General features: G+C 50.6%; 1 protein-coding gene across 2 annotated transcripts; it reads right to left on the reverse strand.

The window, feature by feature from the left end:
* Positions 1-873: 873 nt before the first annotated feature.
* On the reverse strand, positions 874-13,636 carry fxr2 (FMR1 autosomal homolog 2). 2 transcript variants are annotated; one of them, XM_011487774.4, is made up of 17 exons: positions 13,502-13,636; positions 10,519-10,571; positions 9,815-9,908; positions 9,062-9,133; positions 7,831-7,979; positions 7,632-7,725; positions 7,442-7,558; positions 7,152-7,322; positions 6,998-7,076; positions 6,782-6,891; positions 6,443-6,529; positions 3,424-3,643; positions 3,166-3,345; positions 2,874-3,068; positions 2,686-2,793; positions 2,531-2,613; positions 874-2,446 (listed from the first exon to the last, which is right to left on the reverse strand). In XM_011487774.4, exons 1-17 carry the CDS (start codon positions 13,550-13,552, stop codon positions 2,336-2,338), a joined length of 1,974 nt encoding a protein of 657 aa, XP_011486076.1. In that variant the 5' UTR covers positions 13,553-13,636; the 3' UTR covers positions 874-2,335. The 2 variants fall into 2 exon arrangements, with proteins under 2 accessions (XP_011486076.1, XP_011486075.1); XM_011487773.4 differs by having other exon boundaries at positions 6,731-6,891.
* Between the last annotated feature and the right edge of the window lie 52 nt (positions 13,637-13,688).

Raw genomic sequence — 13,688 nt, forward strand, 5'->3', positions numbered from 1 at the left:
TGGTTAGAATTTGGTTCCAACAAGTACCTGAACACTGAGACCATCATGAGGAAAACACTGAAGGAGGCGTCTCCGTCACCACAATGCAGACCCCCCCCCCCCATCCTGAAAATGTGTGAGTCACTTAAACATCAGATTGTGATGAGTCTTGATGCACGCGCTACGAAGAACAAACGGCTGCAAAATATGTATACCAAACAATGAAAAGTTCTTTATTGCCTTCAGAACATGAGTGAGAAAACCAGAGACCAAAATCCGACATAGTGAGGGGTCATCTGTACAACCAGCATCCAAACACACACACACAGACACAGGAGGGGATACAGTGCTCACACAGCGAGGCATAAAGGCAAACACGAGCGCACAACACCGTCCTCCACTCACACACGTGCAACGGAACCAAGGTACAAATCCTCAAGTGCTCCTTTGTTCGGTAAAAACAACACAGATGAGCAAAAATGTACAACTGCAGCAGCATCGACCGTCCTCCCACACATCCACCTCTCCAACCTTTGGTCATGTGAACACTTGTTCGGGGTTTTAATACTGCCAGACTCCAGACATGACTGGTCAGAGGGTCCTTCAGGGACCCCGACTGCCGACAGAAACCGTGGGATGTCGGGCGCAGGTGAGCAGGGCGAACGCGTGGACTCAGTCGGGAATAAAGTCGTCCCCCCCAGAAGGCAGAGGCTCTACGTTAGTCATTAGGACATTCAGCGTGTACGTTAGCAGCAGTTCTAGTGAATGAAACGATGGCTTTTGAGTCAGATGAGCACGTCATGCACAGGACCAGGCACCACGCCTAAACGCCATGCAAGTTAGAAAAACAGACGAGACGGAGAAATCAAGGTTCATCTCCACAGAAGAGGCGGATTTCACTTCAATGTTTTATTTCATATTTACTAAAGATGTGGAAATAGCAACAAAAATAGATTGAGAGCGGTAACCAAGACAACAGTAACAACATGAGCAGAGAGCCACTGAGGGTTTCCAGTCTCGTCTCTTACTCCCACCTGCCGGCCGGGTACGAGACGGACACCCCGCTAGGGTTTGCCCCCTCCGGTCCTGTTCGGCGTGGACTAGCGCCCCTGCTGCGTTTGCCTGGTTCGTGTGGCTGTGTGTCATGTGGCTCTCAGTTCATTTGAAGCTCTTCCACTCCCACAGTCTGCAGCCTCCAGGCCCCCCCGAGCCGCCCGCTGCAGCGGTTGATCAAGACACTAGTGTGGCTGGAAGCTTGAGCCGCCGCCCCCCCCCTCTGACGCAGAGAGAGAGGCACGCTTCGGTTGTTTGAAGTCTTAATCTAGATTTCAAGTCTGCCTGGTCTGAGCCTGTCCCGGTCGGGGGCTTCACACGTGGCGCCCTGGACCCTTGAAAGACCAAAAATTGGGGCTAGAAGCCACCGCCCTCGTCGTGTCGCTGCGTCGCCCCCTCCCCGTGTTGGTTTTCTGGCGGCGAAACGTCTCGATGGTGCACGTGTACGCCCCCCCTCGCGCTACGCTGACCCCCACGCCGTCCACTCTACGTGGGATGAGGACGAGCGCCCTGTTTCACATTTTGGCACCAGACCTGGTTTTCCTCACGTTGGCCGGCCAATCCGTCTTCCTGGATCCTTTTCTGTTTTTTTAACGGAAAGGTTTTTTCCTTCCTTCAAGCCAAAGAAGGAAGAAAATAAAAATCATAATTCTCAGTACCTCTCTCACCTTCCTTCCTGTCATAAAACAAAAGCAACCTTAAAGGAAAAACTCAGGTTTTTTTATTTTTTCGTTTTTCAAATTCAAGGCACAATATCTGTCAAAAATCGCAACCGGTCCATCTTCACTCCGAGGTTCAGTGTTTGAACTTCCGCTAAGCTTTGCCGACGACCCGAATCCCCCTCAGGGTTGGTTTCTTCACACCAACACGCGTCCGCTTTGGCTGAGAGCGACCGACGACTCTAACCAGTGATCAACAATGAACGCAATCAACAAAAGAAAGGACACAATTACACACAACCTTTTGAGAAAGAGAGGGAAGAAAGAAATAGTGTCTCGTCCCGTTTGTGTCTCAGTATTTTAGAAATCAAGTCACGTCCACCAGCTCTTTTTGGCAAGCTAGTTGTGTTTTAAATAAGCACTAAGTACTGATAGATAGAATAGCATACACCGTTTTCTCCTGTTTTTTTTTAGTAGACGCGTTTGTCGCTTCTTTTTTTTGTACTTTTTCCACTGTCATAGTATGAACTCAGGTATTTTGTCGTTACTCGTCTGTTAAAGGTTTAAGTTAATGCAAGCAGGGACAGAGTTTGCCATGGAGTCTTGCTCTAGACGTGGGTTGGTGAGGGTCCGGCGCCGTCGCTCTATGAGACGCCGTTGACCAGAGTCAGGCTGTCGCCGGCGGAGCTCACGCCTTTGCTGGGGGAGCGCTTGGAGGGCGTCTGCTCGTCCTTCTTGGCGCTGGTGCCGTTTTCCTGAGGAGATACACGGTGGGGGGGTTGATCAGCACTCTGCGGTTCCACGGGTGTAAACGGGGACGGAACGCGGCCAGCGGGTACCTTGGGCTCGGCGTGGTTCTCCTGCTGGGGAAGATTCTGCCGGCTCTGCGACTCGGGCCGGGATATGTAGTCGGCGACCGTCACTGGGATCAATCGGACCCGTTAGTCAGAACGACCCAAGTGATCGACAACTCCTGACGCGTTTCGGGACTCACCGCTCTCCCCTGGCTGCCGGTCACGACTGCCGGACCCTCCCTCTGGGCGCCCGCCACGGTTGCGGCGCCGGCGGCTCCGGTTGCGGCGCTGAGGTCGAGCGTCCTCGTCTGGCAGAAATCAGAAGACACTACATGCAACTTTTGGATGGATGCGTGGCTGTGCGCCGGAAAAAGAGCGGGATCCTCACCCAGCCCGTTCTCGCTGGGGGCTGCCTGGCCGTCAGACTCCGTGGCAGCATCCATCACGCTTGGCTCCTGGTCGTTGCGGCGGCGGCGCGAGCGTCTGCGGCGCTCTCCTCCGGCGCCGTCGCCGATGTCTGCGTCGGCCTGCTCTCCCTCCCCCTCCAGCAGAGAGTAGGGGTTGCTGTCCGGGTCCCTCAGAACTGCAGACGCCACAGAGAAATGTTGAATATTGGTTTGGAAGCAGCAAAAGTTGCTTTCAGACGCTCCTAGATCATTGAGGGAGTGGGCGGGGCCTACCTGAGCTGATGGTGCTGGAAGGCTTAGCCGCCGGCCCCCCTCGCCCTCGCCCTGAGGTGGCGCCTCGGCCCCTGCCGCCCCGCCGGGAGCCTCTCTCTTCGCCGCCCAACCCTCTGGGCCTCTGCTCTCGCTCGGCGCCATCCTCCGGCTCAGAGGCGTTGGACAGTTCGGAGTTGGTGCCTGCAAACGTCAGGAGGAGCTCAGAACGTCGTTCGGGGCGTTCGCCACAAACAGACGGCGGATTTTTGGGCTCCTCACCGTATCCGGAGTACTGGGAGTTGGAGGCTCGGCGTCCACGGCCACGGCCGCCGTAGGTGCGAGACGCGTGCAGCGAGTTGCTGCTCTCATCCGTGAGGTAGCCCTTTTCGCGATCTGGTCCTGGGCCACCACTTCGTCCGGGAGCAGCCCGGTACCCGACTCCGATCTGCCGGAGCTGCTCATCGATTTGGAGGCGCTCCAGGCGCAGCTGCTCCACCTCCTGCAGGAGAGGACAGCAGCAAATCTACTTTTAGGAAATGATGTAGGTAAACCTGGACGGCAACTTAAAGAGATTCGCTTCCACGCCAAGAAAACACAAAGTTAAAATAGAATAACAAACCACCATGTTCGGTCCTAAGGAGATTCCCGCATATTTTTCTCAGTCCAGCTATTTTATTTCCAACCATGGCAAACGTTTTGAACAAGTTTGTTCACGTTCAAGTTTCACTCTCTTCTAACAAAGCACAGCTACAGCAGGCGAAAAGGCGGGAAGCCCGATCTCTACTTATGAAGCTTTCATATACGCCTACGAATAAAAATACTGACAGATCGCTGGAAAGCATACAGAACAACCCACCAACCCATCTAAACAATCCCTTCTCTTTGCCTCTAGGCTTTCTGGGTAGTGTAGTCATGCCACCATCAAACTGCTTCAAATCAAGCTTAAAGGCTCAAACATTTTTCATCAAACATGCGTCATATTTATTTGGTAAAGGTGATGCTGGCATGAAGATGTAGTCTGTAGACGCGAGTTTACCGTCTGTAGACGCGAATTTACCGTCTGTAGACGCGAGTTTACCGTCTGTAGACGCGAGTTTACCGTCTGTAGACGCGAATTTACCGTCTGTAGACGCGAGTTTACCGTCTGTAGACGCGAGTTTACCGTCTGTAGACGCGAATTTACCGTCTGTAGACGCGAGTTTACCGTCTGTAGACGCGAATTTACCGTCTGTAGACGCGAGTTTACCGTCTGTAGACGCGAGTTTACCGTCTGTAGACGCGGGTTTACCGTCTGTAGACGCGGGTTTACCGTCTGTAGACGCGGGTTTACCGTCTGTAGAGGCGAGTTTACCGTCTGTAGACGCGAGTTTACCGTCTGTAGACGCGAGTTTACCGTCTGTACATGCGAGTTTACCGTCTGTAGACGCAAGTTTACCGTCTGTAGACGCGAGTTTACCGTCTGTAGACGCGAGTTTACCGTCTGTAGACGCGAGTTTACCGTCTGTACATGCGAGTTTACCGTCTGTAGACGCGGGTTTACCGTCTGTAAACGCGGGTTTACCGTCTGTAAACGCGGGTTAACCGTCTGTAAACGCGAGTTTACCGCATTTAAACGCGAGTTTACCGTCTGTAAATGCGGGTTTACCGTCTGTAAACCTGACTTTGTGATTGCAGTGAAATAACCTATGAAGATGTGAGTTTATCCAGTCTGTAAACATGAATTTACAAGTGTGTGAACATTTATCTTATGTGTGGATTTACTGTGTACGTGAATTTCCCATTACTGGGTTAAAAAAACAAAACAAAGTTCAGGTTCTATTGGTAATATTTTTTTTAAGCCACACAAGTCATCGCAGTCAAGAGTCGACTAACGATGCTGATAAAGACGAGGAAATACGGACAATAAATATATAATTTATTCAGTTAAGTATTCGGATTCAGATCTGTTCTGTTCACAGACGAAAATACAAGAGTTTAGTCAAAGTGATTGAACTGAAACAGCTGTTTTCTAGCAATGACGTGTTGATGATTAATTCAATTTTAGACACAAAGAACACAAAGAAAATAGAAGTTCAGATTAAATGTGAAATCCCAACAGAAAAAGGAATCAAGGCTACAGTTAAGAGAAATCCTCAAATTTAAATAAAACTGAACCGAAAGTCCTTGCTTTCCTGGTACTAAAACATTTTTTAATCAATAAATTTCAGTTGGTGAAACTATAACTTTTTCACATAAATGTAATATGTCATTTTTGTGCATATTGTATTAAGAATGCTGCTGGCATACAAGTGTTCCAAGTTTTACCAAGGCTCCAGCACAAACCTGACAAAAAAAGGTTTGTTTTGTTTTTACATAAGTTAGAGTTTAAAAAGGAATTTCATCAAACCAGTGAATTTCTAGTAAAACCGCACTTTTGTTAACCGGGTAAGAAATGCTTTAAAAAGCGTCTGTCCACTTATTGCCTGTAGTTGAAATTATCACAGAAAACGACGACAGCTTAAAACAACCTTTACCAAAACGTTGCAGCACAACAATGCAGCGCTGCAAAAATGCAGTGAGACGGGTCAGAAAACAAGCCATGCAGTTCACCTTTCTACCACTAGGTGTCGGTAAAGACTGACGCTCAGACTCAGTGAGCTGAGAACCGTTACTTTTCTGACGTCACTGCTGACTGAATGAATGATAAAGGAATAATAATGAATGAATAGAGAGAAAAATGAATTTTGTTTGTATGGAGAAGCAGCTCGGATGTTTACATTGCTGGTTGTCTGAGGATGACACGTGACCTTGTAGCCCCTCCCACAAATGGGCTTAAAAGACGGTTACAGGGAGCACTTCTGTCATTTGGGGTTGTGGTTTTGTCTTTAGATTCACGTGTCTTCAGATGAGTGAAGTGAGCAGCAGGGTTTTATGGCAGCGGTGGACGGGGGCAGCTTCTTGGCGGGGGTGGGGGTGGGGGTGGTGGGGGTCCTGCTTCACAGTATGACAGCTGACTCCACCAATGACAGCTGAAGCTCAGGGGAGGTGCGAAGGAGGAGAGGCAGGGCAGGGGGCCTGATGTTATTTTTAAAGGGTCCAGATAGCTGGTAATCTATACTCCGGTGTACCCTTCACCCCCACCCCCCTGAGGGGGGCTATTAATAAAAGCACATGAGGTCAGGGCAAAATGAGGCTCTCTCAGCAGCTTTCACATATGGCATCGCCGCCAGAGCCGTGTGTTGAACCGTGGGGTATAAATGGGGTAAATGTGGCTAAAGCGGTGGCAGCGGTGCCCTCTTCTGGGGCAAACTGAACCCACCTGGAGGTAGGAGACGTGGTACTCCAGCAGAGCCTGGGCGTTGCTGATGTTCTCCTTGGTTCCCACAAACACGAAGGGCACCATCCCCTGATGGAGCAGAAAGCAGAGCCTCCGTAAAAGCGAGAAACGCCGACGCGTCACAGACAGCAAAGCCGATCGGACGGCTGGTCGGCAGCAGGATGGGACGGCGCCGAAACACACAGCACAAAAACACAAAAACTCTCTGCAGCCACAGAGCTTTTTGAGTGGAGAGCAGCGATTAGGAGGCCGGTCGGTCGGTGCATTCACCTCTTTGCCGCCGCCGGCAGTGTCGTCTCTGCCGGCCCCCTGCCTGCCTACCTCCTCCCGGGGAAGCTTTTTGTCGTTGTCTCCCTCGATCCGGACTCGGACCACGCCCGACTTGTCAACGATTTCCTGGATGACTTTGCCGTTCTTTCCGATGACTTTGCCTGTGTGGCAGAGATAGGGGCCGAAGCCGTCGTGACCATCCGTGCGGGACGAGCGGAGGTGACCGGTAAACCCGCCTCTAGTCCGACCAACATGGCGCTCACTCACCTACAAGGTTCCTGGGCACCTGGAAGTAGTCTTCTTTAAACTCCAGATACTCTCGGGCCTGTTTCACCGCCTCGGGGGTCTGTGGCACAGCAGACGGAGATGACGCCCCTCACCGGGACAAATGAGCCCCGATTTCCTCCGGAATGGGGCTTACCTCTCCGTAGATCCTGAACGTGCAGCTCTCCTCCTCCAGCTCGATGGCCGTGACACCAGGAACTTTCCTCGCTTGCTGGATGTTGGCGCCGTGAGACCCGATGGCGAGGCCCATCAGGTCCTCTCGGACTCTGACCTCCTCTTGGTACGCGGCTGCTAGCTGTTTACTGGTCTGGAAAAAGGCGGACGGCACACAATAGAGTCATTTCTGTCCCGGCTGACCGTCCCGGGTCGACTGCCCCAGCGGGAGGCTGAAAGACTGACTGGGATGGGGGGTAAAGGGGGGTTTACCTCCAAATGTTTGGTGGCCTCCTCGTTTCGCGACATTAGGATGAGCTTGGTGCGGATGCTACGGAAATGCATGTCGCTCAGGAGAGTGGCCCGCTTCACCGTCGTCTCGTTGGTCGACTGCCGAGACAAAGAGGTTTGGCAGAGGAACGGAGGCGAGACGGGCCGCCGAGCGTTCGCCGGCAGAACTCACCAACACGATGAGCTCGTGCGTTGGCGCGCTGTAGAAGATGCAGTTTGCTCCGATGGCTTTCCTGAAGTCTTTGTGAACGTTGTCGTTTGCACAGCTGTCAAAAAGGAAAACCCCGCTTTGATGCAGACATCATTTATGAAAACAGAGGCAGAATGGTTCCACGCTGAGGGAGGAACGCTCATGCAGCGAGCAGACTCACATGTCCCTCAGGTCTTCTGGGACGGCGATGGGGACTTTGTAAAAAGTGTTTCTAGAGGAAGGGGTGTTGGGGTTCAGCGGTCTGATCCGCTCCGATGTGACGATCTCGTTGTATGTGGCGTCGCACGCCGCATATTCGATTACGTAGAACTGGAAGCAGCAGAGAGAGAAGCTAAAACACCCTTTGCTCATACATTGCAAAGGTAAACCCCTTTTGAACAGCGGCACAGCTGGATGACTGAAATTCTCTGTATTTTGGACGCCGCCAGTCGTCCTCGCGTCTCCAACATGTTTGAAATGCAGCTTCTGGTTGGAGGACCTAAGTGAGATCACGTCACGCCGATTTCAGCGTCGCTCTTGTTAGCTGGCTGCGCATTTTAGGGTTCCTTCTGAGATTTGTTTTTTAAATCTTTACAGGGTCTGTACCTCTCAGAGCTTCCCTCTCCTTACTCGCCGGCCCGGTGCCTCAGATCAGCTGATCAGCTGCTTCTAGAGGTACCGAGGTGCAGACGGAAGCTCAGAGGGGACACAGCTTTTGCTGCCGCTGCTCATAAACTCCATCACCGTCCATTTTCAAAACCCGTTTGAAAACTCATATAGTGTCATTGTTTTTATCTTTCTATATTTAATCTTGTGGTTGATGTGTTTTTCTTTTATTTCTTGTGTTCACCACTTTGTGTCGGCTGCTTTTGTATGAAAGTGCTATTTAAATAAAGTTGAGTTTGAGGTCGTAAAGAAAAAAATATATAAATATCCAGGTATTTAACAGCTGGGCATCGATCAAAAATAAAAGCTGAGACAGACGCAGCGTGACCGCTCCCCCACAGCTCCAGGCTCAAAGAGCTGAATTAAAGTCATCCGTCAACGCTGGACATTCCTGCAGGCTCTTATCACTCTGCTCCAAATAACAGCAGCAGACCTGCAGCAGCTCTCCAGGCTCCGTATCAGCGCAGATCTGCCCTTTCCAGAACTCCGCCTCCCATCCTCAACCTGCAGCTCAGACGGCCGACTAACTCCCAGTTAAAGCTGCATAAGCAGCAGAACTCCACACAGACGTTGGTGTGGAGTTCCTTCATCCAAACCTCCGGCGGGTTCATCTCCTTCAGCCTAAAAGCTTCCGCCACGCCGGATCTTCCAGCCACGGTGTTGGAATTAACTCAACAGAAACAGACCCTAAAGCCACAGGAGACGCCGGGAATGAGGTTTCCTCGTCACGACGGGCAGAAACTCACCTCGCCCTTCATCATTCTGACCCGCGCCAGCCACCAGCCGCATGGCTCCTGTTCGTTGGCCCTGGAGTACACCTGCCGGGAAAAAACAAGCCGTCACCCACCGGATCAAAAAAAAACTATTCTGACTGAAAAGGGTTTTTTTAACATGGTTTTCTCACGATGACGGACATAGAGTCAATTTAAATTGCATTTCTTTTTTCAAATCACTGTGAATCAGGAGCAGACAAAAAAAGAAGAAAGCTGAACGGGTCACAAGCAGTTTCTGCAGAAATGTCCCAGGAAACCTCAGCTTTTTGGATTTTAGTCATGTTGGAAAGAAGGCTCTGAAAATAGATGGAAAGATGATTGGAGTGGGACTTTATCAGAGATGAAGGTGTCAGAGCTGAACGAGGAGAAACACTCGTGATCGGTGATCGATACGGCCATGACTTCCAATCCATCAACAGATAGCAAAACAGCCCATCATTTCCATTTGACTGCAAGTGTTTTCTGTAAATAAACCTTTAAATAATAATATCACGTGTACATAGGAGGAGGATTTAATTGATTCAACTCTTCATGATGCCAACAGATGGTTTTGGCGTGCAGGTAAACAACATTTAAGCCAACCGTTCACGCCGTGTTGTGCGATAGGCGTATTGCACAGGCTGATAAAAAGGCGTGGATTCAGAAAGCAGAGATCACACGCCAAGACGCTGGCCGGTCTTGATGATGTGATGCTGAGGAGAATCAAAGGAGCGCAGCAGTTCTTACCTCCACCTCATCACCCTCCCCGATTTCCTTGTGGTAGTCGGCTGGGGGGGGCAACCGCACGTCGCTGAAGGGCAACTGTCTCTCTGGCTGCCAGCTGTGGCGGGACGACACAAAGCAGAGTCAGCCCCCCGCCAACAACAGAGAAGGTTGGTGGTCCCGGTTTTACCGCACCGGGTCACCAGATCTGGTGATGCTGCGGGTTTCCCATCGGCGAATGCTGCTCTTTTTATTGGACCTTTTACAACTACGAGGCCGGAAACACTTATTTTGTCATTTTATTCACATCTTATAAACAGAAATAGAATTTAAAGATTAAACGTTCTTTTTAAATCCGTATGTCTGTCAAAACAAATGCATCTTTCTTGCACTTTGCTGTAAAAGCGGCACCTCCACATGCCCTAAAGAGTAAAAAGAGAAGCCCCCCCCCACCTCGCATACTTCTGATCCCTATTTTTAGGAGGCGCCCGCTGCACGCCCTGCGCCACGCTAAGTGAGGCTAAGTGCGGCAGCAGAGGTGTGGTTAATAGAAAAGGACAGTGGAAGGGGCGAGGAGTCGCCACCGTTCCTGTGTAGGAGGGACGGTTAAAAAACGGGCAGGCGTGTACGGGCAGCTTGCTGATGGGGGTTCCTGAGGCCCAGCGTCCACTTCCAACCATCATTTAAGCAAACATCAAACCCACGGGGTCATAGAGACAAAAACTCACTTGTTTTCAAAAACGATTGTGAGGGAGTCTTCATGGACGTCTTTGATAAAACCCTGAAAGAAAAGAGAAAAAGTGCCGATGAGAGAGAGTGACGGACTTCATTTCCCAGCAGCCCTTTAGAGCGGGCTGCAGCATTGGAGCAGCGGCTGTAAAAAGGAGCATCACATCTCCGACGCCGTTCTCTGGCTGCGGGTTCAGCGCTGAGCAGTGTGAGGAGAAACCGTCTGCCACACAAACTGCGTTCAAGTGCTCGCTCTCTGGCTGTAAACCGGCGGGAAAGGCTTCCAAACCACGCCGCTCAAGAGGACAGCGGCAAGGCGAAGCTTTCATGAGCAGACGCCCCTCAGCCCGGCAAAAGCTGCCCTTTAGGAACCAGACGGGTCAGGCGGCTGGAAATGCTGGGCCGGGTTCAGCGAAGGGCTCAGCTCAGGAAAAACACCTGCACAGAAAGCTGAACGTGACACTGTAACTGCGTGCACGTTGGATGAGCTGGGCGTGGCGCCTGATCCACATCTGGTTTGTCACACGTGTGGCTTCTTACACCTCGAGTCATCACAGTTTAGCTGCAGATTTCACCAAAGGCCTCGCTGTCATGCATGAACCGCGTCTGCAGGAGTGACTGAAAAGGCGTGGATGTGTCGGAGTGGAGGACCGACAGATTCCCAAACACAAGTGGAGGCCCATTCAATCAGAACAGGGTCTGACTGTGGACCCAAAGGGCTGCAAGAGTCCCAGACCAATTAAATAAGAATGGAAAAAGGGGTTGATTTAACTATCCAGAGTCAAATGTAGTTATTTTTGTCAATTTTATAGAAAATCTACAAAAAAACAACTAAATACAACAACAATGGCTGAAGGTTCTCCAGATGTTTTCAGGAATGACACCGGTACCGAGGTCCTTTGTTTGCCACGCCTGGTGCCTTGCAGTCACTGCAGGCAAAAGGGAATTTAACCCTCAACTCAATCCTGACATTAAGCTACACTCATTGATGCTCAGTCTGTTCTAGCATTTAGGTTGGTTTACTCTTGTGGGGGTGAAACCATGAACGGATTTCTGTTCCTACGATCCAACCTGATGGATCCGCCTGAGGAAAGTTGTTCATCGAATCAAAGTCGTAAAAATCATTGAAATAAATCGCTTATGTTGATATTGGAAAATACCATTTGGATTGAAAACGACCAATCACCGCTGACAACACATGGGATGACATCAGCAAACACGGATCAGTCTATCATTCCAGTCCAACGTGTGGAAACACTTTGAATATAGTCATGTGACCATCCAGTGAGCTAAACAACGGCGGGGACTCGTGGGCCGCCGAGGGCCGGACCAGCAGCTGATGCGTGGCGTGTCGTCCACCTCGTCAGAGAAAGAAATAACACGGAATCTGGATGAAAACATGCTTGAACTAATAAAAAATGATTTTATTTTAAAACGCAACATATTTGGATGATTTTGTTCTCATTTTAGAGCCAATGGGTTGATGTCCCTCAGGGGGGAAATAAGCCAAATTAGAGAAATGCTGCATTCAGGTGCGGTTGGAATTGTCAGAAACATCTGAAAAACAACAGATCTTCCAACACGAGTGCTGAATTACTTTCTACACCAAAGTAAAGCTCACTTTATCTGCAGAGCACCATTTATGAATTACAGGAAAAATAAAACCTTTGTAAGGATGATCAATTTAACTTTTCCCAGTTTGGCGGGCCGGATCAGATCCTTTAACGTGTGGCCCCCCGGGCCGGAGTTTGCCCACCCCTGTGCTAGAATGTTCCCTTTGGATTCTCTGGATGTGGAAACACAACAGCGCTGAAGTTTAGGAAACTAACATGTGAATGGATTTGACATTCATTCTAGTTTACTTGTTGGTTTGGACACAGATTTCATTTAACTTGATGATCTGGAAGAAATCCAAGAATCTGGAAAACTGTTCAGTAGCAGGAATTTCTGTCTGAGTCTCACTGCTGGAAGTTTGGATCAAGAGGATCTGGATCCACTTCAGGTCAGAGAATCAGAATGAAAAGATATCAAGAATAAACCGGAACCACAAGTGATATTCTTACAGCCCTATTTGTAACACGCGAACAGAGACGTGGGGAAAGTGAATGGTTGCATCTCCGATTAATACCTTTTGTTTGGAGGTCAATGCTTGGATTAATTGCTGTTTAAAATGCGAATAATGAGGCAGTTCTGTGGCGGTCAGAGCCTCACGCTAAAGTGGAAAACCGTCATTCATGCCAACGGCGCACTGACAACCAGTAAGACACACAACAGGTGAAGCTGCACAGGAGTAAATTTAGGACCATCACTGAACCCAGGGGGAGGGGGGTAGATGGAGCACATGGAACCCCCGAGTTACCAAAGTCCAGACCACTGGAGACCCATGTCTGCCTGTGGGACAAACCGGTTCAGATGTGTGGAAGCAGATGAGGAGTCTACTCGTTTCCATTGAAATAAATAGAATAATAACAATAATAACCCCCCCTCAGTGGAAGCACAGAGGGTGGGGGAAGCCTTAGGTTTGGTTTCTCAGTAAGATCAGCCAGAACTGAAACAGAAACCGTCGCCCTTCCTCATGTGAGGCATCAGCAGCCCAAAGCAGGACTGATGATGATGATGATGATGATGGTGGCGGTGAGGTCACTCCGCTTCTTCACGGAGCATCACCTCACCGACCTCACGACAGCTGTCTGGATCATCGAAACCCACCCCGTTCACAGGACCGAGCCTTCCTCCCACCAAACACCCCGAATTCAACCGAACTGTCCCGCCAACGTGACCCAAACGGGCCACGCGTGAAGACGACGAGTAGGAGGACCTAGCTTCACCCCGCTAACCAAAGCTAGCTAACCCGACCCGGTCGAACCGCTCCAAACCCGCAGCTAACTGACTCGGGCTCAGCTGGGCCCCAATTATTCTGGCTCTCCGAAGCCGGTTCTGGCCAAGCCGGACTTTGAGGCGGGCGGTAGAAACCCCGCTTACCTTGTAGAAGGCCCCGTTGGAGCCGCGAACCTCCACGGCCAGCCCGTCCATCCCCGTCGCCGGTGAGTCCGCGCGGCTGTGCTGCTGCTTGTCGTCCGTTGGCGTAACGGCTCCCTGCGGCTGCGAGTCCGGTAACGTTCCCGCCCCCAGCTTCGCCGGCCCCTCGCCGCTATCCGGCCGCTTGTGG

Source organism: Oryzias latipes, chromosome 18 (genome assembly GCF_053564925.1).
Source record: "Oryzias latipes strain Hd-rR chromosome 18, Olatipes_Hd-rR_3.1".
In the NCBI taxonomy this organism is placed as follows: domain Eukaryota; kingdom Metazoa; phylum Chordata; class Actinopteri; order Beloniformes; family Adrianichthyidae; genus Oryzias; species Oryzias latipes.

Coding starts and splice junctions, on each gene's coding strand:
- fxr2 (XM_011487773.4), bottom strand. CDS start 13,552: ATGGACGGGCTGGCCGTGGAGGTTCGCGGCTCCAACGGGGCCTTCTAC. Junction 6,530..6,730: donor CTGCCGGCGGCGGCAAAGAG/GTGAATGCACCG, acceptor CTGCTCCATCAG/GGGATGGTGCCCTTCGTGTT. Junction 2,614..2,685: donor CCGGCAGCCAGGGGAGAGCG/GTGAGTCCCGAA, acceptor GATTGATCCCAG/TGACGGTCGCCGACTACATA.